At 41.5% G+C, this 27013-nt stretch overlaps 1 protein-coding gene and 1 long non-coding RNA gene across 4 annotated transcripts in view; one reads left to right on the top strand and one right to left on the bottom strand.

The window, feature by feature from the left end:
• The window catches only part of nav2a (neuron navigator 2a), a 175481-nt gene extending 149447 nt beyond the window's left edge, over window positions 1-26034 (bottom strand). Inside the window, exons 1-3 of one of the 3 annotated variants that reach the window (XM_069526662.1) lie at window positions 25907-26034; window positions 25180-25374; window positions 23590-24257 (exon numbers count right to left, since the gene is read on the bottom strand). In XM_069526662.1, the coding sequence (XP_069382763.1) occupies window positions 23590-23670 (81 nt within the window). In that variant the 5' untranslated portion in view covers window positions 23671-24257; window positions 25180-25374; window positions 25907-26034. The remainder of the gene's footprint in view (window positions 1-23589; window positions 24258-25179; window positions 25375-25906) is intronic. The other 2 variants (XM_069526669.1, XM_069526697.1) reach the window with 2 other exon arrangements.
• LOC138410479 (uncharacterized) lies at window positions 11218-18762 on the top strand. The gene is made up of 3 exons (XR_011243186.1): window positions 11218-13804; window positions 17298-17399; window positions 17884-18762. It is a non-coding gene; the product is annotated as an uncharacterized lncRNA (long non-coding RNA).
• Window positions 26035-27013: the final 979 nt, after the last annotated feature.

The raw sequence follows: 27013 nt of genomic DNA, 5'->3' as shown, positions 1-27013 counted from the left end.
CAACCTGGTGCTTCTGTTTCTACTTGTAACAATAGAAAACACAGCGAGGCGAAAGTTATCTAATTAAATGTCCTCACAAGCATTGAATGCTGTGTTTCAGGGGAGTCAGATCACGCCTGGTTCATCGTGATGTTGGGAGTGAGTGTGTGAAAGAAGGGGTGTGTCTCCAAAACATGAATGTGCAAGTGCAAAAAAAAAAAAGGAAAGAAAAAGAAAGAAATGGGAACATGAGCACAAGTGAACGCCTGTGGAAGAGAAGTGATGGCGAGAGGAGGGTGGAGATATTTTCCACAGGGAAGACAGTAATGTCATGATGGATGGGGCTGGTTAGAGAAAGACGTATAAATATAAATACACACACATGAAGCAAATATAAACACTGCCGGTGCTCAAGTACAAAGCCCTGCCATCGGACAAACCCGTGACCCAGATGAGTTCACGTGGAACATCATTCATTCTTCCCATTTTTTGACACTTATCCAGGTCGAGGTCTTAGTGGCAGCTGGAGAAGCAAAGCAGCCCTGACATTCTTCTCCCTCACCACATCCCCGAGCTCTTCCTCAGGGATCCTGGGGTGTCACCAGACCAGATGCGTGTTCTGGATTTGCCCCGGGGTCTTCTCCCAGTCGGAGGTATAAACAATACCTCCACAGGAAGCCCCTTGTGCTGCCTGGGCTGCTCATTCTGTACGACTACTCGTTTCGAGTTGTGATGTGGCTGTGGTGGGGAAATGAAAATGGTAGCACACCTGAGATCTATAGAAGATTACTTATATGAACAAGTACGTGCTCGTTAAATGTTAATGTTTGAGAACTATAACCAAAGTCAGACAACAAGTCCTGATTTATTCTGCAGCTTCCGTTAGTGAAGAGCAGATCCAGAAATAAGGAGAAAGAAATGAACACAGGTGACACAGATGTGCTCTGTGCTGCTTTATTAGCAGCCGCATATCTGCAATCCGTCTCAGCCCTGCAGCACACACACACACACACACACACACACACACACACACACACACACACACACACACACACACAGGAGCATTTCCATTCATTAGCATATATTCACTCTGTAACTGGCTCGCAGCGAACAGCCAGAGAAAATAAATGGTGAGAGGAGAAAGCTACGAGTCACATCAAAAGCACAGACCTTGTCAATCAGCAGCAGGGTGTTCCCCCCCTCTGCTGGATGCTGCCTCTTCAAAAATCACTCGCACACACACACCCTAACCCCCAATTACCAGGAGGCAGCACAGTGAGCGGTCCGTCTCAACACACCTGCTTGCCCACAGTGGGACAAGAGAAGACATGATTCTCAGGAAGAAGAAAGAAATGTGTGAAATGAGCAAGAAGAAAAAACTGCAGATGCAACTCTGATGTAATCGTACTGACTTTGTTAAACCCACTTACACTAGCCATTAAAACATCCCTGGAGAATTGGAAGTAATTTTCTAACTGTTGCAGTGATGCATAAAAACTTTAGATATTTGGCTTCATGATAACCCAAAGATCTGATGTGAAAACTTTATTTTTTAGAATAAACTACAGAAAAGATTTTACGTTTATTGTTCTTATTCTCAATTTTCTATATATTTGGTTGTATTTGTGTTTTCTTTTTTATTTAAAGTTATTTTATTATAAGTTAATTATAAAATATAACGCCTCGATTTCTTTGTCACAAGGGTTTGATGACCACATCTTGGGAATTATTGTCTTATATAATAAATTGGTATGAGAGATCTTTTACTCTCTAATATCAGTATCAGACTCTAATTACGACCTAAGCTTAACACAGTGTTTTGTATCTGATAAAACTGACAAATCATTGACAGGGACAAGAACCTGACCTCTCTGCTGTACTTGTTCCACACGATGCATTTCTTTTCACCTCTTCTTCTCACAGCTGCTTATGAGGAAGCCTGAGGTTTTCTGTATTTTTGCAAACTAAGATAACAAATACATGGTGCACATCTGCATCAAGAATGCAAAATGTCAAGACCATATCAAGACCACCTGTGCTTATATAAAAACCTCCTGAGCAGCTGGAGCAGGTATAAAACTTCAAGATGAAAGCTGTGATTCTTTATTGATTTCATCTGTTGGACGTTTCTTCGACCATAAAACGAGGAGGAAAAGGAGAGAATGAAAGAGGAGATGGTTATAAAGAAAAGGAGAGATATGAAAAATCTGAAAAAGAACTGTCACACAGGAACATGTTCTTAATGTTCTGTATCATAGTAAGTGAGCAGGACATATTTCAATAATACTCACTGACATGTTTTAATTAATAAAGTGTAAAAATCAGATTATGTTGACAAAAACCAAAGTACGCGTCAAATAAATGTTTCAAAAAGATGGTTTCCGTCATTTTCATGTTCAAGTTTCCATTTGACATATAAAAACGCTATAACTGACTCGTGATCGGTCGAGAGTGTGTATCAGTGGGACGTCAATCTCCTGGTTTCACTGCAAGAGCTCTACTGCACAGACTCAATAATATATTAGCTTCATTTCTGTACAAGGGGTTGAGGTGGTGATGTGTCGTCCATCTTTATATTGAGGTTTTTTAATGCATATGAAGAAAAGTGAAATATATATCAAAAGGCCCTGAAGCATGAGAAAGAAAGAAAAAAAAAGTGCACCATCAAACTAAATCTTCTACAAAAGACAAAGAGAGAGAGAGATTATCAAAGGTTCATGAGCTCTTCCCTGAGCTGAGTAAATGATGTAAAGCACGGGGAAGCAGAAATCAATTTGGAACGTTCACAGTTCCTGCCTCTCCCTTCTCTGACTCCATTTACCTCACATCCATTTATTTACATATCCATTTATTCATTCATCGCTGCTGAGGTGCAGAAGGTGGCTGGAGTTGATATATGGAATAACAAAATGCTCATTAATATTCAAATATGCTGGTGTTATATGGTCAGACAATGTCCCTGTGTTAATACTGAGCGTGTGTGTTGAGAAAGGCTACGTCTGTCTGAGGAAGAATAATTACATGAGGGCTGAGAGGGTTTTATTCCATCCACAATCTGTGCCTGCTGATTTTAACGATTAGTTCCTTCTCACTGGCCAAAGGTGAAATCAGCTGCTTTTGTGTTCGGCGAAAGAGGAAACTCTCAACCCTCCATCCTTCATCCCTTCATCTTAAACTCCTCAGTGGCAAATCTTTTTTTTTTTTTGTGCTGCTGCTGCTGTCCAGTTCAGTGAAAATGAGGTTTCCTGTTTGATGCCAAATTAAATTTAACTTAGAGGCCTGTGTCTTGTTTTAAAGACCATATAGTGTAAACATTTTACAATGTTGTCTGCAGTCAATCAATTACATTTTATTTAAACAGCCCATATTCAAAAATCACAATGTGCCTCATAGGGACTAACAAGGTCTGTGAAGAGTATCAGGTGATTGGTACCATTAAAAAAACAAGTCCTGAACTGAATACCCCCCCATGAACCTCAAATTAAACCTGGAGTTTTCTATTGATACTGATTCCTCTGGGAGCCTCTGTCACTGCTCACACAGACACTTCACAGGGAAACTCCACTCACAGACACTAAAGACACTTCATCAGGCTGCTGCTCTGTGTCGTGCGAGAGTTATTTCAAGAGCTGTAATTTATTTTTGGGGTCCTTCACTCCCTCTCTTATCTAACCCTACTTCAATTAGCTGTTTTCTTAATTTCTAAAAAAGGCATCAAAGGTTTAAATATTAATTCTGGATATAATAACGAAGGGAAAAGTAGATAAAGGGCAGTGGGGGGAATGACAGCATCAGTTATGAGTTGTAATCGGACTAGAATTTCAATTCCTATTTAATCAAGCTTTAAACGTATTGTAATCTACTTCACACATGAATTCTACAGGTTTTGATGTCACCGCTGGACGAGGAGCAGCAGCACCAACCAAACACCGGATTCAAAGTCTATAACTTTAGTTCTCCTGCTTTGAAATTCTAACGTTATCTTTGCTGGTTTCAAAGTTTCTCTGTATTTTCTGACTGAGAGAATGAGTCAAGGTCTCAGGGTTGAATTGAGGTCTTCTTGCCACTGCTTGGCCTCTGATTGCATCATCAGCTGTAGGATTTGCGGTGAGCGAAGCTGCCCCCTAAAGCCGTGATTCCCATGATTAGTGACAAGTGTAATGGAGCACACTGCAGGAATGTCATGCTCTAAACTTTAAATCAGGAATTGGGTATTGGGCCTTTAAAGAGAGTTGAGGATTATATGTCGACAGCCATTACCCTCAGGGAACCAGATGACAGAAACGCTGATGTGGGTGGCTTCCGTGTAAAGTGTCCCTCTCTCTGTGAATAACGTGTACATGCGTGTGCAGCTTCTCTGTAGAACGTCAAGAGGAAGAGACGAGATCAGGATTTTGTCCGGAAGTACGAGAGTTATGTGGTTTAATGTTTCTGTTACACCAGCTGCTGGTGAAATATTATGAACCTTCTTCGTTGTTCGATGTCACTCTGATGGATTGGGATCTGAAGATTTCAGTGTGGACGGACACAACTAAAATATTAGGTTCTACAGAGAATAAACCTAAGACTGATATCTAGTGAGACACTAGTCAATGTTTGACAGGACAAAGAGGATCCTGTCGACCTTGTTCAATAAAAAATAAACATTCAAATCTACAGTTGGAAGAACTGATAATTTGTGTATTATAAATATATATTATAATATATTTTGTAATTATTATTATCATTATTAGTTTATTACAGAAAAATATGATCAGAGAAGCCCCCACCCCCAACCAATCAGCCCTTGAAAAACCTACCAGAGCATTGTTTTTAATGGTTAACTTCAGGGGTTAACTAAGTTCACCAACTGCTTCTGTAACCTCTCTCTCCGAACCTGCCTCATCTGGTTTGTGTCTGATCATAAAGAACAGGGTGATTCAACACCAGCCATCAATCTCTCCTCCACTCGTTGTTTGATGTCAGCATGACGTGAGAACGCCCTGAAGAGCCTCATCGGAAAAAGAAGGATAATTTTATCTCAACATCACAAAATGCTCTGTTGTGGAGAATTGTGGGTGGGCGGGCCACTGGTGGGACTATATGATGCCACCCCCGTCCCATACTATCTACATGGCTGTACATGTATGTGTTAGGGAATTAGTTTGAATAAGATCTGTTCTCCTGGTGACACTTCAATTTCATGGTGTGTTTGATTGATGGTCAGGGGGCAGAGATATGTGACCCCTATAAACAGTATTGTACATGAGTGCCTTCTTGTGTGTGTATATAGATATACATATATATAAAAATGGACTTAATAGAAACAAAACATTTCTGTGAGGAGACACCGTGATAGGCAGAGGTAGAGTGATGGATCCTCACTTGGGGAGGTGAGAGAGAGAGAGAGGTGTCTCAGGATGGAGGAGTAATCTGTGCGCTCGCTGATGAACGCTTCTCTTCACCTCATCCATCATCAACAGGCGACAGCACCTCTGGTCTTTGATCGATATCATCAGAGTTCAATGCACTTTTTCTCTCCTCCAGAATCTCATATTACAAAACTGATCCAGTGACAGGAGAGGCGACTGTTCGACAACTACAGCATGAAGGAATTTGTTTTAATTTCTAACCAAGTCAAAGAGACAACACAGTCTCTGAGTTTTAGTTAATAACATCAGACTGGGGGAGATTGTTGTACTCTATCAGCACAGGCATAAACTGTTTATGAAGTGAACCGTGTTTGGACCTTTGCACTTTTCAGTTTAGTCCGAATCAAGATAACAGGTGAGAAATGTGCATCAGGTCACTGCCTGACCAAAATATTTTCTAACCTCTGGTCAGATCAGACAAAGAATCCTTTATTGGGCTCGTTCAGACTTTCTGACCGATGCTACTTCTACAACTGGAGAGCGTCTCATGCCCGGCAAATAGAAGTACAAGTACAAGACAAGCATCATCAGCACACATCATGCTGAGAGGGAAGCGTCCCTAAGTGATACTTAAATGTATTTGTCCTATCAGCTGTTGGGTTTTTAAACAAGCTGTAGGTCACATTGTTTATATATTTCACGACTCCCACTGAATATCTGTGTATTTGTGTCCTATATTTATCATTCTTACTTATTTATTTACTACTTTATACTTACTATCGTGAGACAAATTGCCCCTCAGAGACAATTAAAAATGCATGGACAGGGTCACAGTTTGGAAAACAATCTGTCAGCTGGTTCAGTCCTATTTTAATAAGCAGCATCCAGATTTAGAAAATGATAAATGTTCTGTTCACCTGCTCTCTCTAATACGACGACTGCTTCACCAGCTCTGCAATGTTCTGATGAACTGATAAAATACCAGGGGATTAGGTTGGACTAACTTCAGCAAACACAAGTGTGTGACTCATTCATTAAAATCAGTGACTTATTACAGAACATAAAACCAAGACTACCAAAAATAAATCCGACCACAGAGACTGTTCATCTCAGGCTCATTTGTAAAGCCTGTAAACCCCTCGTTGTGAAAGCTCTTGTAAAATGAGGCCAAGTTTCTGTGAGGAAACAATTAGTGGAGTTTGCTCCCCTGACATACTTTTACTGCAAGTCAACAACACCTAAATCCTTGAGAAGTTATTTTCTGTTACCGACATCTTTATCCAGACAAACGGCGAGTTGATAAAACAGGAATGATAAGAGATGCAATGGTCCAATAATCTTTGGTCAAGGCCCCAAAACCAGCAGCCATCAATCATGTCAAAGAAACCGCTGTGATGTGAAGTCAGTGAAAACAAATCAACCGGGATCCTTGTAATTTAAGGAGGGTGCATTTATATTCATTTTGTTATGCTCAGAGCATGAAGAACAGATGTCAAGATCACACTCTCTGTACATACATAAATCTTCCAGCTTTTTTTTAAAGTCGTGTTTATCTAGATCAACACTTAAGTGTAGGGTTTACAATCTTTATAACATTAAACTCCCTCCAACAGGAGACCACAGATTCTCATAAGAGAAAGAAACAATAAAAACAGGGAAAAATCAAAAGGATCACTCATCCAGGATTTTAATCAGGTGATTTGGCTTCACTTTCGGGAAGCTGCCATATTATCCATCTTTATTTACAGTCTATGGTAAAGACGCAGACATTTGTCATACGGATGTTCATATCTCGCGTTGATAATTCAAAATGGAGAGTCTCACGAGTCTTAAACCTTACACGATAAAAAGTGTTTACAGGAGAGATAAAGCACCAAACCAAGAACTGCAAAGTAAAAGCAGCAGATTTAAATTATCCTTCAGTTACCCAGTTGTTTTAAAACACCATAGTGTGGATCTTCCCTCAGGATGAACCATGGAGCCGCACTGTAATCTGTGTTCTGCTAATATCGACAGCAGAGGTCCTGGTGTGTATCTACCTGCACTGAAATGATTTCATTAATCGTCTGAGCTGCTCCTTGTTCACCCTGTTAGAGAATATTCAGTAACAAGAGGTAATACCATAGACAGGTTATATATATTATATATCATAATATGTATATATTTTCATTGCTCTGAATGTAGAGCTCTGGAGTCGCACTGCATTTCAATGGGCTATTTTCCATCCTCCACTATAACACTGTTATCACACATCGCCCAACGGTGAGATATGGTTCAGGCTTTATTGCATTTCCACCGAGCTGAGTGTTCCTCAGCGCCGGCGTAGTGATATCTCCGGCAGCTTGCGGCGATCCTTCACCGGGACTTACTCCTCTCATCAATTCTGCCTGTCGCTCGGCTGAACCTCACACGTTCGATTGGCTGGCAGTTGGGGCCACCTCATTGGAGGCGAGCCCTGATTGGCTCAGCTGCGTTCTTCATTAGAGAAGACTTGGACAGCGAGCTGACCCCTGGAAGGTTCCGGAGCATGTTGTGATAAATGAGCTTTTTCTTCCTCTTCACACCACCACATTTATATACACACATACAGACACACATTTATGCGAGCACACAACTGTACACAAATACACTAACAGGGAGGATACAATACTCCCATCCTCTCCGGTGAATATTGCATCAGTCCAAAACAGCTGAAACTCAGCTGCCTGCAGGCTTGGCATCCAAATCTATGTTAACCTTCAGTCAAAAGTGCTTATGGTCGTCTAAATTAAGATGTGCAAACACACAAACAGCCTAATTTGCATTCTGGATGAGGCAAAGTCTTCACTTTTTGACAGGTGCTTTTCAGCCCGAAATGACCTCAATGCAGTGCTCCAACACAGAAACAGACAAATCAGTGCTTTCTCCATGAGGCTTTGCAGCACTTAGTTACAGGGAAACAAATACTCTCTACTTTTGTGGTTTAACAGAGCTCACGTGCTGTATGGAAAATAGGCTCAGCCTGATTGGCACAATTACAAACGATCCGCACCTTCACAGCAACAAATGCAATTGTCAGGCTGTGACAACGGGAAATTACCCTGACGGAGTAAAGCAGAATGTAATAATAGAGAAGAGAGTAATACAATAGAATAATAGAATCTGGCAGGGGAACATAATGAACTTTAACTAATAAAAACATGAGTGTCCTGTCATATCATAGTTTCTACAGAGTACAATGAAAATCCTCATTACGTCATTAATGGCAATAGAGCATCAGTATCCCAACATATGATCGTGGATATTTTGTTTTTTGGGTGACATAATTTTCCATCTTCTACATACAACATATCATCACTTATAGATTTAGATTTTGTTTGTTCTGAGATCATCTCTGCCTTTATGGCCTTCGACAACAACTTGATTCAACTGGAAATACAAATGTTAGTCCCCATCATAAACATGATGTCACTGATCTCAGTGTGACCCTCCACTTCACTCCGAAAGATTTCCAGAGAGAGACAGAGATAGAGGAGGGGGGAACAGACAGAAAGGGGGATTTTAAAGGAGTTACCAGCAGGATTCACAGCTCTGCAGTTAAAACCACTAAGGCAAAGAGGATGACACGGAGGGGAGAAAAAAGCAGGTGAAGGAAGGAGGTCAAGAGGCGGAAAGAGGAAGAGTTCGAGACTGAGAAGAAAGACAAACAACCACATCAGACACAAATCCACTGTGATGGTTCACAACACAATTCTTAAAAACATTTTCCTGTTAAGACAGAAATATCACAGAGAACATATGAGGCCAGACCTGTATCCATGAGCTCAAGCTTATTTAAAAAGAGATTGGCCAATGTTTATTTTTAAGATAATCACGTTACATAAAAGAATATAGATTTTAAAACGTTTCTCAAACTAGATTATTTTTACAATTATTATGTTTCACTGTTCAGCCTCTTTTCCACTGGTCATAAAACCCAATAATACCCAATACAGTTTGATATTGTGATCTTGATATATAACCACATACAAGAAATATGCAGCAAGCCATTAAAGATCAATAATACCAGAGCAGGAATCATCTGTTGGGCTCTTAACATATGTTTTCTGCATTTTTAATGTTACCTTCATTAAGATGGAGGACATTAATTTGCATCACGTAGGAAAAGAAAGAAAAGAGTAGACAAAGAAAATGGAAAAAATTGGTGGAGCTGCTGGATTTTTTTGCTTTGTCTGTTCTGTACTGTTACTGAGGTTTGAAAACGCACACACATGCACATTGGCCCAAACACACACATAAAATGACCAGCTGCTTTCGTACACATTCCAAGTCTGTATGTTCTGCACCACTCAACCACTTCAAATACACACCTCTCCAAACATGCTGCTTTTATTTGTCTTATCTGCTGCTCCACACTGCACCGAGGTACCCTGCTCCTCTGCCTCTCAGTCACATACTATCATCGTGTTATCACTGCAGCTACAGGGGGTCTTCTTTACAGGAAAAAAAAAAAAAACCCTCAGCCGCCCGGCACCACCTCCTGCAGCACCTCCTCCCCTCACCGTTCGCTTTTGCCAGCTCCACAGTTCAGCGAGCCAGCGAGGGCTGATGTAAGAGTTTTAGGAGCCGCCTGCCAATAGCCGAAACAGCTGGAAGGAGACGCTCAATGGGAGAGAAAACACAAGCGGCGAATTAACCCCCTGAACCTGACAACTCAAATGGCATTAAACCTGCTGGAGATGTAGAAGGGTGGGCAGAAGAACACGATAAACACGCACCGTTACCACAAGCAGGATAACAGAGTCGCCCTGTAATACCTTGTCCAACGTTCCCATCCTCAGATGTTGGAGTAATCCTTTTCCCCCTGGTGACGGAGACGAGGTACACAAGCCTCCCAACAGACAATAAATTAACATGTTTTTACATGGTTATATCATGAGCTGTTTGGATGGATCTTGTTTGCGGAGGAGCTGCTAATGTGTTTGTCTCCGCCTGACAAAACAGAGCAGTCGACGGCTGAGCGACGAAGCTTTAAATAAGAATGTAGATAATACAAATGAATTAGACCAAAGGTGAAGAAATACACGTTGGATCGATATGTGACAGTGAGTCATCCACTACATTAAAGGTTTTTAAAGAACTAAATAATGGTCATCATGTGAGATTAAAGAAGAAAAGATTTAAAAGAGAAGGTATAAAATGATGATTAACCTACAGGTTAAAGGGTTTGGAAAGTCACATATTCATACATGACTTATTACTAAGCATGTCTCTACCAATTCAGACAGAAGAGAAGACACAGAGAAGGAAATTGACGGAGACAAAGAGGGAGACGGGACGTGCGAGCGACCACAATGAAATCGAAGACAGCAGAACAGATTGTTTTTCCAGAAGCTCTTGTCACTCATTGGTCATCACTTTGGCAGGAAATTGAAGATGCATCTTCTAAAAACAAATGACTATTTTCAACTTCTTTAACGTTGCTCTCACACTTCTTCCTCACGTCACCTCCACACAACAAGTCACAGTCGCCGATCCAAGATAGAGAAAGTTGAAAACAACTTTTCCTTTTCAGCATCTGTGTCAACAGAGACACTGAGGTTGACTCCTGTTACAGAGACAGTGAAGCCTGGAGCGTGCAGACAGACCTGCAACAGAAAAGCAGGGAGACAGACAGGGAGTCTATTCTCCTCTCTCTTCCTGGATAAATATTTGATCAGCGGAACTCTGATGGGTATTGATTAGAGCCCTTATCCGCTCTTCATTGATCCCCACTGACTGTGATCACTGTATACATGAACACACACACATGCTTCTGTAACCTCTGAATGTCAAATCAGAATGAAAGGTTAAAGGCTTAGAGCATTTAGCTTCACTTAAAGTGTTTCCTAATGAGACGACGGTGTTGAGAGAACACAACCGTACAGCACAGATGCTACAGATAAAGGCAAAATATGTGTATTTGTGTCTTTCTGTGTGTGTTTGTGTTTGTGTGTGTGTGTTTGTGTGTGTGCACATGCCCTGTGGTGCATATAAGTGGCCATTATCAGGTTACAGTGCTTTCCCACTCTTAGCCTATCATTCCCTCCCTATGAGTCCTATTAACAGCTGAGATTACCGTTACGTCCTTGAGTCCCACGTTGGGTGACCCCTGCTGAAGTGCTTACACAAGCACCTCTGCCTTCAGATGTGATGGGAACTACCACCTCAGCACAGGTGTGTATGGGGTTGGGAAAGGAGAAGAGTCTTATTAGCCACTTTAATCTGATCGTGGCTCCACAGCAACATTGTGAGGTGAGGTGAAACACATAATCCTGACCTTACACAAAAATCCAATAAAGCCAGCGCAGGGGAGCAAAGTGTCTAAACTCTTGAGGATGAGGTACAGCTACACAACCAATCCAGCCAGTCTAACTAATACAGTGACTAAAGACAATACTTAAAACCATTCATGTGAAAATATGCTGGGATGCTTCCTGCCACATGTATGATGGCCAACGCAACATGTTGCTTCATGATGTTAAATTGTGTTGCAACAGAAGCCAAGTCTGATTCGAAAATAATCCCTTTTATTTAGAGGAGGCTGTGTAGATTTGATCCAATTGTTGGTATGAATGCAGCCAAATTCCTCATCAGCTTCAATAAAACAACTGTATTTTATTAAGGAATGAAATAAAACAAGGCAGGAAAGGTAAGACCTGGAAACTGTCACTGTCTCTGACTTGAAGGGCACACAGAGCATCTGTAAGATCCGGTTTGACCAGGAGTCTGTGTAAGTTTATCTGGATCTACTGTAAAATTGAATGAGTTTTTCGTTGACTCACGCCCTAAACCTGCTCAGTAGTTTCAGTAATACTGCGAAGAGATTGACAGAAAAAGTGACGACAATGAAAACATAACCTCCTTAGTGGAGGCATAAATGAGACGTCCTGAAAAAAGCCTTGGAAAGCAAAGAGCCTTGAAAACATTTTTCTCTGAAAGCATCCTTCAGAAAAAAAGGGACAATGTATTCAAACTTGTTAATTTAATTTGCTGGGAGTATTTTCCACTCATCCTTGAATTTACTGCATGTGGTTGCCTTTCAGTCAGAATAATTTTATTTCTAAGGTGAATAATCGCCCTCAGACTTATTCTACTTCCTCCTTAATCATTAACAAGAGAAACCAAAGTCATGAGAGATGAGAGAGCGGGGGAACAGAAAAGAAAAGTGCTGATGTAGGGGCTGAGCTCCAGTCTTTGGGGGTCACGCTGTGTGGTTGGAAGACGGTGATCTTTTTTTCCTGCACCAATTTAAATCCAATCGTCAAGACAAGAATACAGCCACCATTAAAAGCCCTACAAGACCTACTGATTTTCTCTAATCCTGGAGTCAGTTTTGATCTATAAGAATGACATACTGTCAATACCACACCTGAAAAACATATGATGCTTTCATCAATTTCATTACGCTGAGGAAAGTCAGGTCAATCTATGCACGAATCATTCAGAGGAAACGGCATCATATTTGATTTCATTTTATTAAAGTGATTGGCTCTGACAGAGGGTAATATGTCCAAGTGGGGAAGGTAAAATTAAAGGTAATTGAATTCTATGGATGCAGTTACAGTCTGTTGTCATTATAGGCAAAGATCTCCAGGCAATATTCACTCCAATCACCAAGCTCCACAAAAGCCTCCAGGCAATCAGCCACAGAGTGAGCAACAATCACATCAACAGTTTCATTTATTTAGACCAAAACACATTAGAGGGGGAAGCAACAGCTTTCTTTGCAAAGAATAAACATCTGCATTTTCTAGAGTAGAGCCCTCTCTAAACCTGCCTGTTTGGGATGGCTGGTGTCCTTGGCCTGAGTCAATGCTGCTTTTTTTCTGGAACTGCTACTGCAGAGCACATGTTGCCTGTTAAGATGAACAGATATGCAAGCTACAGACAAACTGATATTTCTGAAATCATGAGATAAATTTGTTTTTTGTTGCCATCCAATTTAAAGCAGATGGTTTTCAACCGCAGATCAATCAATTAACTTCACTATTACCAAATAGTTAGCCATTAATCCTCCTTTCATTGCTTGATGGATGTCCATGCAGCCACTATCAAGTGAGAAAGGCACTTGCATTCAAACAAACAACATTAATTTTTATGTTATCTAATCAAAAAGTCAATAATCATCAGTCTCTGTATAGACTTCCAGTTACAATTCAAGAGTACACTTCATTGCGTGGTGAAAGAGAGTCATTGACCTGCGACAAATAGATTCTCCGACAATACTGATCAATGTTCCGTGTATAAAGTAAGAGTCTTTGATGTGTGTATTCTGCTTTCATCTGCCTGAGCTCGATGCATCACGGAGAGGACTGAGGAGAACCAGGTGCAGGTGATCAAGTGTCTTATTCTGGCTTCTTGATTCCAGGCAGGAGGCCACAGTCTGGGCTCAGCAGCTGTGTATACACAGTACACGGATCAATAACAGGAGAGAGCCTGTATTGATTATGTGTGTAAGTGATACTAGAATGGGGGTTGTTTTTGGAGAGGAGGAGGTGGGAGGGAGGTGGCCTGGATTAAGGTAACAGGGATACAGCCTTGTGGTGACCCTAGTGAGCTGCGTGTGCATGTGGCTATTTGGTTTCCCTATTCTCTCACATAGGGGGCAGCGTTTGCAGAATGTCATATCATTTAATACACGTTGAATTCCAAGGCTTCCATACCCCCCCCCCACATCATGTCCTGGTCTGATTCTTGACAAAATATACATTTTTGTTCTCATTTATATATGAGGATGGCACGATCTCTTAGGACCAACTGCTGTTGACATGACCTCCACCCCCAACCCTCATAGGATATAGAGTATAGATAATGGATAGTTTAATATATGAATTAAAGCATTTGAAGTCAGTTCTTGAATAACTTAGCCGAAAAATATCTATCATTCTTCTGTTAATCCACATTTTTGGAGGTAGCAAAGTGTGAAACTATTTTCCTTTAAGCTTCCCGGCAGGTGTTAATTATACACATAGGGTTATTTTGGTAGTGTTACTCCCAATATCTCACACATGGAACTACAGACTGCAGACATGTGCAACACTGCTGGTAAAAAATGTCCAAAACCTATTTGGAATTCAAACAGTTCAACCTACTAAAGAGAAACCAACGTGATAAAAGCCAAGACAGATAGTCCTTCGTTAATTGGGGCAGGCTAATAGATAAATGGTCTGTTTATGCCTCATTTGTATTCAGTGCATCAAACTTCACACAAATCTCTAAACCTCTAAAAGCACAAATCATGAACACAGCCTGAGGATTAAACAGCTTAAGAAAATTCACCTGCAGCACTACTGGTTTTCTGAAGACAGAACAAAGGAATTTCAATTCAAGACCTTCTGACCCATTTGAATACTTCGTTTTTTTCCAATGTAACACACATAACAGAACGAATATTGGACAACTCAAGACCATAAAAAGATTTATTGCTCATAATCATTTCTTCACGAGCTTCCTCTTTTAACCAAAATAGAAACCCTGACCCACCTGTCATCCCAGCTGCCCTTTATTAATATTGATTCTGCTTTTGCTATAGACAGAGCCACATGAAAAACATCTGTTCCAACACGAAGCTTAGTGCTCTCAGAGGAATTGAAAGGCTCAGTTACAGCTGCATGTCTGCAGCAGCACCACCCTCCAAAACAGTGCTGAGGCAGCACCCGACACGACCCCCAGGGATCTGAGACCCCAGATCCTGAATATATCCAGGAACACTGTGATAAAAATATCAAATATCCCAGTGGTATAATGAGCCATTACTATCACATGTGAAACACAGATACTGTCAGAGCGCAGGGACATTTTAATCAACTGTAATTTGTAGTAGGAACAAGAGTTCACGTCTGCAAGCTGTGTGCAAAACAGTTCAATTCTGAGCAAGGCCTCATTAAATTGGCTGCAGAGACAGATCAGAAGCCTATAATTAAAAAAGATCGTCACTATCTTGATTTTTTTGCAATAGGAGTTAAACATTAACTAAATGTACTAAGTGATTTTACTGCCAAAATCAATGCAATGTAGGCCCCATTTCCTTTAAGATACACATTCACCTATTTCATTGATCTAAACCACAAAGAGCATCTGATTCCTTCTAGTTCAACAGAGGGGGTGAATTAGTGCAGCATTCCCTTATTTGCCAACAGTAATCACACCAAAGAGTAAAGACCATAGACTGTAAAGATGGACGACGTCGAGAGGTGTTGGAAAGGTGGGGAATGGTCATAAATAGCTCCATCTCACAGTTCGACACCACATTGAGTCTCTTGCAGCGCACTGACATCGACATGCAGATAAAACCCACAGCGGTGTCTGGGAAAGTGGAGAAAGACTGGGGGAAGGTGCAGGAGACAGGAAATCTTTGTTTGATTTATCATTTTGTGTTCAGCAGATTAAACACGGAGGAGACACCGGTGGAAAAATCTGTACTATTAATAAAAGAGAATTATTTATTCAGGAGGATAAAAGAAGCGTGAAGGTCTAATCCCTCCATAGAATCATAAAGTATCTCAACAATGATCTCATGGACCTGCAGTGATAACAAAGGTGCGACAACGGTTGAGCATGGATTTCATAAAGATTCAATTATCACTCATACACACGTGCTGTTACCTGGGTTTATATGAACCCATTGTGCCATGGTTCTTGATTCTTTTACCAAAAAAAATGTCACATTTTGAGCAACAGCTAAAAGAAAAATATAATTTTCCTTCAGTAGAAAAAGGCAACAAAGAAAAGGCCTCCTATCCCCTCAGCCCCACTGTTCATCATCCCGGTGCCAATTGTGTTTTCTCCAGCCCTAAAGGCAAAAAGTGTCCAGCAATATTTCACTGAACAAAACACGGTGGAAATGTCTTTTTCTTGCAACAAAGGAGGCTGATGTAGAGAAAGTTTGTCCCCCCTCCCTCTGCTCCCCTTCACCATTCGAGTTCCTCTCTAGATGTGGCGGATTTACACCAAGATGGAGACGGGGTTAAGGTTAAGAGGCTGTGTAGTGTGTGTCTATGTGGGAGTGGAATTGGCTGAAGAACCTCCAGCTCCGCTTTCGAGGCTACAGATGAAAAAACAGCACCTTTTCTTAACCCTCATCCTTTGCCATCGGTTGGAAAATCCCTGGTGTGTAAAATTGAATTCTGACCATATTTTCCAGGATCAAGATAAAGGGAAGGGATTGACGAAATCATAATGTGCAGAAGCTGCAACAAATGGTCTTTAACACAATCCCTCTATTGCACCCACACACGTACATTAACTGCAGACACAAGATAAAGTCTCTGTCGTCCTGGAACAAAGTAAGTGAACTCATATTAAGTCAAGACGTTGCATGTGTTCACAGCAGCAAACGACTATAAAGACTAATATATATTTGTTTTTAAAACACATCAACTCTGCCACGTCGACTCCTGGTGTCCACGAGTTTATGACGCCGGGGATTAAAACTGATCTGAAACCAAAATTGCTCATGTGGACACATTTTCAAGTGAAAATGTAGTGTCGATGCAGCCTGAGACCCTTTGCTGTTTTTTAATCTAGAGACTTCTCCTTTCTATCTATTCCAGTCACATACAAACTGAGCCTGCAGCTATACTAACAGGTGCTGCACATTGATGTGATTTAATTTTTTTATGAGATTCAAATGAAAAAGTAAAAGAATGCCTCATAATATAAAAAATATATCCACTGGCAAGAACCTATTACAATAACAGTGAAAATGGGTGCAGCACTGACGTCTGATAGGAGTTAGGCATGCAGTTTTAAAATAAGCTCTCCCCTGATATGACAAACGCTGCTTCTCAGCTTTAATTATAACCTCATTATTCAGTGAAATGACACCGAAAAGATAAAAGAGTGTTTAATTTATTAAGACTGTTTCCAATTCACAGCCACCTGCTCAAATTATTAAAACGTCTTGTTCTCGATGTGCATGTTTGTGTATTGATGCAATGAGCGCAGCGCAGAGGAAATCCCATCGCCACAGGAGCGAGCTGAAGCACCTGTTCACCGGCCGAGCACCTCCCCTGCCCACTGACCCCCAGACAGGCTTTATCACGTTGTGTGAGTCAGAACAGCCGGACCATCTCACACCCTGCTGAGCGTGTTACTGACAACACAATTTCTCCAGCCATATAGACGTGTCACACACATATAGTGCAAAACTTGACCTCTGCTGATGTACAGTTCAAATTCAGCTGTGTATCGTGATATGAGTAGAAAACTCCTGAACGCCTGCTCATGCAATTTAAAAATATATTTTATTTTGTTACACTACACTTTCAATCTTTATGAATGTCATGTACTGATGTCTCGTTTAAATGCCATTTCATTTTGGCCACTAGGTGGAAATGATTCTTCAAAGTGTGTTCTTGCTAAGCAATTATTAAATAAACAAAACATGAGTCCTATTATTTAACTATTCTATAGTTGATATAGTTGATGATTTAATTAGAAATGATCTTTGTCGAACAAATTTGTCAAACTGAAAATGAACAGCAGATGCGTTATCCTGTAGATGGTCTGAAAATGAGAGATTTCTATCCAGGGTCATGGAGGATGTCCTTCCTGACAGGAAGCTGAGCAGGCCTCCGTTATCTGATGGGTCAATGTTTCAGTCGACCCAACTGGCCAATCGTGTGCCCCCGTAGCTGAAGTCCAGGCCATCCCACCAGCCCCTGCCACCTGTCCTTCACCCTCCCTCAGGGTGCGGGGAGAGGGTGACGGCCAGATGGCTTTTGAGGGCCAAGCAGCATCCTGAGTGCAGCATCTCTCCCCACCCCCAGCCTCCGAGCTCCATGCCTGGTCCCACCTCCACCCTCTGACCCATCCTCCCCTTCCCCAATCCAAACCCCTGAGCCCCAGCGCTCGTCAGTGCTGCATGACTGAGCAAACACAGTCCTTCACCAAAATAAATCCCCGTCTCTCCTACGCAGCTGCCTGGTTTGCAAGAAAAGCTTAGCCGGCGCCTTCATCTCTGCTGGCAAAACAGCGTTCGTGACATTAAGATTTCCACTATCACTGAGTGCCAGAACCTGCTCCTGGTGCTGGAAATAAATCTTTCCAAGGGAAATGGTCTATGTCTGTTCCAGCTACAGAGCACCTTAGCTAAATAAGATAATGAGTGCTGGCCATTGTGATCTATAAAGATAGTAATCATTTCTCCGAGCCGGCCGTTCAGAGGCAGGCTGGGAAAGAGCAACTGTTAAAGAGGGATAATGTGTACAATAGGTTTTAAACAATCTCACAAGGCTGCTCGTTTGTCATCACCCTCTCCTATCTCCCTGATATTACATTCAATTAGTTTCAGATACCAGCCCTGCGCGGCTGCTGGCATACGCAATCAATCAAACCCTGTCAATGACAAATTGTCACCTCTGCAGTCGCTCTCCATAACTCGGCTGCAGGCCAACGTACCAGTGGAGACATGAGAGGTGATCGCCAAGTCTCAACCTGGGATTCTGAATCCAGCAAAAAGATCTTTCAGATCTGTTCAGGTATGAGAAAGAGATGATCGCAACTGGTTGAGAATGTGCACACAGTTTGTTTGTTTGATTAAGAGAACAATGCACGAGGGTGATGACTGCACTTCTGTGAGTGGTAGTTGGCACAGATGTTGCCGTCCTAATGAACAGGTTGGCAGCTCATGGGAGGGTACGGCTGCGGTGACCTTGCCCATATGTCTGGCTAACTGTCCACTGCTGGAGGAAACACTGTGGAGGAAACAGCAAATAACTCCTCTGTTGATTATCTTTACGAGCAGATTAATTTGACAAAACTGAGGCGTATGCTGTAATCAAAAGCATGAACATCAATTGTTACAGTGTGAATTGATTCTGAGCAAGAAGATCAACATTTCTGATCAATTTAGCCATTTTGTCAATTGACCAGTTTGTTCAATAAATCCTGTCAAGTATCATCAGATACACTAACCTGGATTTACCAAAGCAAACAGCGCACAGGTTGTTTAAAGATCTGATTTATTGATTTTTCTATCTAGACTATCTGAAGTAGTGCTTATCAGTAAAGTAAGCCTGTAATACATACATCTGAATACAAATTGTGTGTTATTCCTTCGAACATCACTTTTGGTAAATTGATAATGATAATTTTCTATTTGGTTTTTGTTCGAGCCAGGTTTTTTATTGCTTCAAGAACTAATTAACCAATTATAATTGTCCCATACATAACAAAGTCCTTGTCAGTTTGACTATTAATAAGCCAATGTCTCATCATCACGTCCCACATCACAGAAGCCATGGAAAGACACTGTGAAGCTCACTAACCAGAGTAAGACCTGTATCCTGAGCCTCAGGACTAAGTCCATCTTGAGCCATGTAGGTTTTCCCACTCATCTGTGTCTCTTAACTAATTATGAGGCTGTAACAGAATTACTGCAGCAGAACAGTCGGCAGCAGACACATCCGCTGTAAATACCTCATTATCCTACAGGACCCCATCCAACCGTATCAAACGCCTCTTAATGAGCAGTCACAAACTAGACTGGTGGAAATAAATACATAATATGCAATGGCTCTGTTTGCACAATTAGTGTCACATTCCCTTTCATTCTCATTGAGCTGAATCAAAGATGGATTCCATTACAGAGCACTCTCCTTCACCTCCTCAGTGCCCTCTGTCATCTGTATCACTCTGGATAGGGATTTGATCTTTACTTTAAAAACATACATTTTTTGTTCTTGCACAATTAGTGTCCTGCCAAGCAGCCTGTTTAAAAAATAGAGATGTTCCCATACCAACATCAGAAATGCCTCCCATATATTGCAGAAAATCCCGGGTCAGGCAAGTACGCATATATCTAAGTACCCATCATCTTTAAAGTATACGTTTTACCCAGATAAAACTGCAATTTTCTTTTAGGGGAAATCACCTCTTCTTCTTCTTCTTCTTCAAACAGCTCTTGCCAGAGTAAAACGGCAAAACGTGTACTACATGCGAACCATCACACAAAAGAGCACAAAGGGGAAAAGGTACAAACTGCAACTACAAACTTTGGAAACCAAATTCAAATGAAGCAATGAATTCGATAAAAACAACCCAAACCAAGAAAGATAACCGAGAAACTTAGTGAGCTGATTGTTGTGTGTTCCTAGATTTGATGATTTGTGCAGTTATGACTAAGAGAATAAAACTAGAGACTAAAAGAAGTTCTATGGTATTCAGGGTTTAACCTCAGCCAGGCCAAACAATAAGGCCATCAGCATTTCAACACAGGGTTAGCAGCATACAGCTTTCACAACACGTTATATCCTTTATTTTTTTTAAATGCACTGGTATCAGAACGGTACTTGGAATCTGCAGATACGCAAAAGTCCAGGTATCGCAAACTGTATCTGTATTTAAAGAACTTGCAATATCTCAACTTCACAAAGCTTGGCCGTGGATGATATTCAGTATTAGCGCTGTAAATCTGCAACTCGGTGAGGTCAGGATATAAATCAAAGATCAGTTCATTAATTCCGAGTTCAGAGCGCTTTCTGCTGAACCAGGCTGAATGAGAGGAGGGGATATGCCAGCTGTCCAATTCACTGCACAGTCATTGCTAATCAAAGATCAGCTCAGTGCTCCTTTTCTTTGACTGTGCTCCAATAAATGAAACGTGCCTGCTAGACCTGGAGTTCACCGGCATCTCAGTCTTTCTCAGTCTTAATTTCACGCTGGCTCTCACAAGTCTGCGATAGACGGGAGGCGCAATGCAGGAATCAGAAATGATGAATATGTAGTGTATGGTGCGACTGTCACATTAAAAGCAACTTAACGAAGAAAGGTGGTGGCTTTTCCTTAGATTTACAACATGACATTCTTCAGGTTATCTAATTACCTGATGATAACTTTGGAAAGAGTTCAAAACCTTATATCTTGAACCTTGTCTCTTTGTACTTCTGTGAGATTTCTCAGATTTGGCCCAGAGTGGTTGCACTGGTCCTCCTCTGCCAAAATATCATCTGCTGAAATAATAAATTCCCATTTAGGACCTCTTGGTCAGCAGCAATAAAACCCAGCATTCACCTGCTTTTAACTGGATAATCATGAGAAACACAAAAAAGATTCAAGCTTTTAAGGAAAAAACAAGAACTAACCAGATCAAATGGAAAGAAACAAAGACGTAAAACAGGAAGATCACAAAAACTAATCTTTCTGATCGTCCGTAGTTCTGCTCTATCAAACCCTGAGCCCGGTGTCACATCATCATAATACATCTCTGATTCTCCTCTAACGCTCTCCATGATTGCTACTCAATGAACATTTATATATGGAGCAGGGGACATGCGAGAGAGTAAATCCACAACGAGAACAAAATCCAATTACCTCCTACTGGGGCGAGTATCACATATAGGATCTTGAAATCACACGGCCGAGGTAATTGTCGAGGGACATTGAATCTTGCTGCATGGGAGTCTGGGGTAATTCTCCAACAATGAGCGCCCGTGTGTCCACATTACTACCTCAGTGCTTTCAATTTATTTAAGTCGGCTGATGTCCATTAAGAGGGAAGGTGAGTATTGGCTCAGTCTGGCGCAGCCTCTCTTCCCTGGAGAGCGGCGGGCCCCGTCTGGACTGATGATGCCGCCACATGTGAGGCTACTGAAGAAATCTAGACATGTCGCTGCTGATAACTCTCTGAGCAACAAAACTTTATGAATCATATCAGGGTGTTGTAGAGCCTGAGGGATTTACAGATTCCGATATTCGGGAGTAAAATTTAAAATACCGACATATATGTTAAATAATATATGTCTTTAAAAAACATTGGTATTGATACCTGTCATCAAACCCCTTTGAAAAAAATAAGTAATTTAGGCTCGATATATCGATTTATGAACTTTATTATAAATAAAAAGAAAACACAATAAAAAAAACAAATATATAGAAGCTGAAATAAGAAACTAAAGTAAAAGCAGTTTCTCAATATCTGATATCGGCAGATTATGTTGGCTAAGTGATAAATCGGACAGGCCACAAAACAAAAAAATAAAAATTGGACGAGAGTTTGTAAATAGTGTCACACTGCATCCAAACACTTGACAGAGACGCTAAAGTCTTTCTGCGGCTCAGCGTGTCACTTAGCTTCCAGAGAGAAGCTCGACAGTCTGGAAAATTGGAAAACAGCAGCTGGGACTTTGGTCGATCAATTAATATTCATGTTGTACATAATCCCGAGTGACTAATTTAACACACCTGATCAAATCAATAATTCACAAGGGGAGGGGGAGGTGAGAGAAGATGGGGAAGAAATGAGAAAAAGGACTGTAACCCCTGACAGCACCTTTAGCAGACAAGAACATATCTCCACACAGTTTGAAAAAAAAGAAGCAGACTCAGCAGTGACCAAACTCCACCATCCATGCTGTCTAATCCTCACCTGCCCCGAGAGGTGGACCCCATACAGATGAGGTCTCCCCCCCTCAGAGGACTTGGGGATCCCTCCTGTTTTGCTGCCTGAGCTGTAAACACACTGTAAACAGAGCGATGACTAAAAAAGCTTTGCTGCAGGAAAAGCATTGAGAGGGTTCACACACCTAAGGAACCGTCAGGTTTCTCAAAATCTCTATATAAAGTCAAACCATGAAGAGCAGAGCGCTGTGGGGTTTGCGTACAACAACGGCACTACATCAACATCATGTGGAAAATGCAGAGCGAAGCTGAAACCGGGAAAATGAGCAGCGGTATTAAGTCGTCCATCAATCTTAGTGCAGGCTGCTGAAGTAATTCTACAAAACCACAAAGCATCAAAGAAGACTTAACAAGATGCCTCAGCGCTTCACACACGCTTCGGCTTTTAATCAGCACGGTTCTGCTTTCTGTGGTGAAAGTGATGAAGGTCAGACGAGGTCAGGATGCAGATATTGAAAAGTCATCCCTGACCCAGCAAAGGGTTATTTTGTATTTTTGCAACTAAACAACCTGGTTTAAATCTGTTTTGTTTAAAAGCTGATTATGTAAATTTAGAATTTCAAAGAAGCTGGGAGGTCAGGAGACGCTTTAAAAACATTTGTTTTAGCACGAAGTCGTCATGGAAACTGATTTAGATGAACCAGAAAATGTTTCTTAAAATATCCTCTCAGGAAGCAGTACCTGTGTTGTTCACGCTGCCTGTGCATCAACCAATCCAGATTTAACTGTCAACACTCAAACCCAACTTTCAAAGCCCTGACTCAGCCTCATCGTGCGTCACACAGCACAGTGCAGATGCAAACATCTGGAGGATAACGAGGATCATTCCTCGACTCACCCTTTTCTGGTCCTCCAAGCCGTGCAGCACAGCTTTCCTCCTCTGGTGCTGCTGTGGACTCGCCTCTGCTCCTGCCTCCATCTTCCCATAAGTGAGTGAGTTCTCGGACTCTTCCACGGCGAAAAATATCCTTTCTGGGATTGAAGGGAAATACCTGCTCAGAGTATTTCAGTCCCCTTCCCGCGTGGATCCCAGTTGTGGTGCATGAATGTCTATCCCAAAAAAACACAAAAGCAATAATGGTCTGTCCATCAACTTTGCTTCATGAAAAAAACGGCACCCAATCTCCAGGGGGATCCGAGCTCGGCAACATGCCGCGTCTCAGTCATATCCTTCCTCGATGCTCTTTCTTCACAGCTATTGGACACGAGAGGCTGCAGCATCAGGGCAGAAAACAGGAACTGAAGACAAACAGGATGGTTTTCTCTGCCTGAAACATCATGGGATCCTAAAGGAGGGTGTGATCATCGTGATCCGTCTGACGCTGGGAAGAAGACGAGGGCAGGATTCTGTGTCTGTGCAGCAAAATGGGTAGACTTCAGTTTTCCAGGAAGCATCCACAAGTGTAAATAAAAGAAAGGCAATAAAAAAATAAAAAAAGATGTGCAGCAAAGGCAGATGTGTGAAAGCTGGTGTTGCGAGTGTTGCGTCCTGACAGGGAACAAGTGCTTGAGAAAAACAGAGTCAAATAGAAATGTTATTGAAAAAGCTGTGTTGTCAAAGGTCTTAGAGTAAACTGAAATTATTTCATAGTTTAGGACTCATGAAATTCAATATTTTTATTAATGTCAACAAATCCAATGAAAAGACCAAAAAAAAAACACAATTGAATTAGTCCATCTCTCAATACTTTACAAATTCCCCTACTTGTCTTTAGGAAGCAGCACAGGCATCATGAAAAATACTGATGGAATGGGAATCTTTATAAATCTATTTTATGGTATTTCATTTACAGAAAGTCTAAATATTTTATCTTATTCTTACTTCTTGCTTTACAAGAAACAGTTTGATTGAAGGGTACGTTTCTAAAACAGCTGGACACTGTAGTTTTTTAACAAATGTGACTAAAACACGGGAATTTGTGAATTTTCAGGACAAAAAACCGCTAAGATCTATGTGGCACAGAAGAATGAATGTTTTAGTTTTAATGTGGGATTTGCAGCCAATAAAACACCGCAGTGTGCATTGAAAGTTGAGAGTTGTCTTCACCATCCACTGCCTTCAGGACATAGTTCAGTCTACAGCTAGTTCCTGCAGGTGTGGAGCTTTTCACAAACACAACTTTCTCACTTTTCATCGTTTGCAAACTTTCCATCGTGCGACGCAGTTCCTGCAAATGGAAGCAAACACGTTTCCCCTCCTCGGTTTGACGACGGACAAAACACTAAGTGAAGAGTTGAGACGTGGAACCAGTCGCTCGCAGAAGCTCGGAGCTGCTGCAGCATCTCTGCAGGAGAATGTGCGAGAACTCAGTGAGCTGCAGCCGCGAGCTTCTCCGGGAACTGTGCGTAAAGGTCTGGATCCACGGACACAAAACGCACCGGGAGGATGAAAACAACACAAGTTTCTGCAGAAAGAAAAGATGCTCACCCCGCACCGCTCCGTCTCTGTCTGTGGAGATGATGCTCCCTGTCTCTCTGTCCTCTCCTCCTGTCTGTCTCTGTCCTCTCCTCCTGTCCCTCTCTCTGTCCCTCTCTCTCTCTCTCTCTCTCTCTCTCCTCTCCTCCGGCTGCTGAGCCGAGCGGCCAGCTGCTGAGCCGAGCGGCCAGCTGCTGCCTTCACGGACTGTCGGAAAGAAGCACATTTTAAAAACACTGGCGCATCACGTTTTCTTTTGCAGCACAAACTATTTCCTCTTTTAATTGTTTCAAATGTTCTTTCAAACTCATTTGTTTTCCATAATGCTTACATCCCAGATGGCTGATATGGAGCATGGACACTTGAGCCACACAAAACGAAAAAACTAAAACATGTCATCAATGACATAAATAACAAATTAACTTAGCACAGATACAAACCTACATGTCAAAAAGTTATAGGAAAACTTATTTCTTATGCTGAACTGATTTTGTATTAATCAACAGACTGGTGCTGCAACAGTGTGGATCTGGTTTCAGTAATTGATGGTTGTTTTGGTAATGTTTTGATTAAAACAGAATTTGTGTCATCACTTTGAAAAACTTTGTGAGTGAGGGACATTTTTCTCCATCGAAAAAAGTATTAATGTTCAGTATTCTCAGACATATTCACCACTGTTACTCATTGTTTCTTCATGTGCAGACAAACTCATCAAAGCCCTGCAAGGTGCTGTACTCACCCAGTTGGAGAGGCTAGGTCAAATTGACGAGCAGTACGTGAAGGCAGCATCAGGGTCCTCGTTCTCACACCGGTAACATTACGTCACTGGATGCTTCGAGCTCGAAAGTGTTTTCTCCCAACATCCTTGAAGGTCCCCGTCGGTTTCCATGGTGATGTACCAGTGAGGAGGGCTGTAGCGCCACCTAGCGTCAAGACAGAGACACGTCAGCGACTACTTGGATAAAATATGTTACGCATGTTTTCTTGAGGAAAACCTGCAACAAGAGACATTTTGACTTGTTATAGTTCTGCATGTAATACGTTTTCTCTTTTTCTTCCTTGTTTTTATTTTACCAGAAGATGGTGTGATGCATGTTTTTCAAAATCATGGGTGTCTTGTAATCCCAAACAGGAATGGGCCACGTATTTAACTGGACTTTATTCACATGCAAGAACATGGTCTGATTTATTTAAATGACAAGTGCAATAATGAAGTCATGCGCTGTGGTCTATTGGAAACAGTCTTTCTCCGCAACTCAGTAGTCGACATTTAAAAATGAGACTGGGCCTGAATTTACGACACTGTGGGCAGCTTGAGCAGATCAGGGGGGTTTAGGGTAAACATTAGCTGCTGCACCTCCACCTCACACACCGACAGCTCCCTGTGAATTATTTATGTGCCCTGTCACCGGTAAACACAAAAGGCTATTTGTACACGGCAGCTACATTATTTACCCAGAAACCTTTTCTGTACTGGAATAATAGCTCAGTCTACATGGCCCCGGCACCAAGCTAGATTTTGACACAGGCTCCATCTACAGAGCAGGACAAAATATAATTAATAATGCAAGACCTGACTTGTTTGATATTTCAGAGGTGCAAATTCCCAATTCATCAAGTTACCAAAGTCCAGTGACGTTCTGATAACCAGGGGCTTTTAGGGACCGTGAGGTAAATGATCATATTACCTGGACAGTTGCTAAAATGTTTCCTGTGGGCAGCCAAACATCTTTGCCTGTTAATTAAATCACGTAAACCTAAGTTTACTGCAAACCGTGCGAATGCTTCCATCAAACAACTATGTTAATTCGGTTATTTACTGTCGTGTGGTTACCTTGTGCATCTG

The sequence above is a fragment of the Paralichthys olivaceus genome, chromosome 1, assembly GCF_024713975.1.
Source record: "Paralichthys olivaceus isolate ysfri-2021 chromosome 1, ASM2471397v2, whole genome shotgun sequence".
Classification (NCBI taxonomy): Eukaryota; Metazoa; Chordata; class Actinopteri; order Pleuronectiformes; family Paralichthyidae; genus Paralichthys; species Paralichthys olivaceus.
The sequence above is the reverse complement of the archived record's forward strand: the minus strand, read 5'-3'. Positions and strand labels throughout refer to the sequence as shown.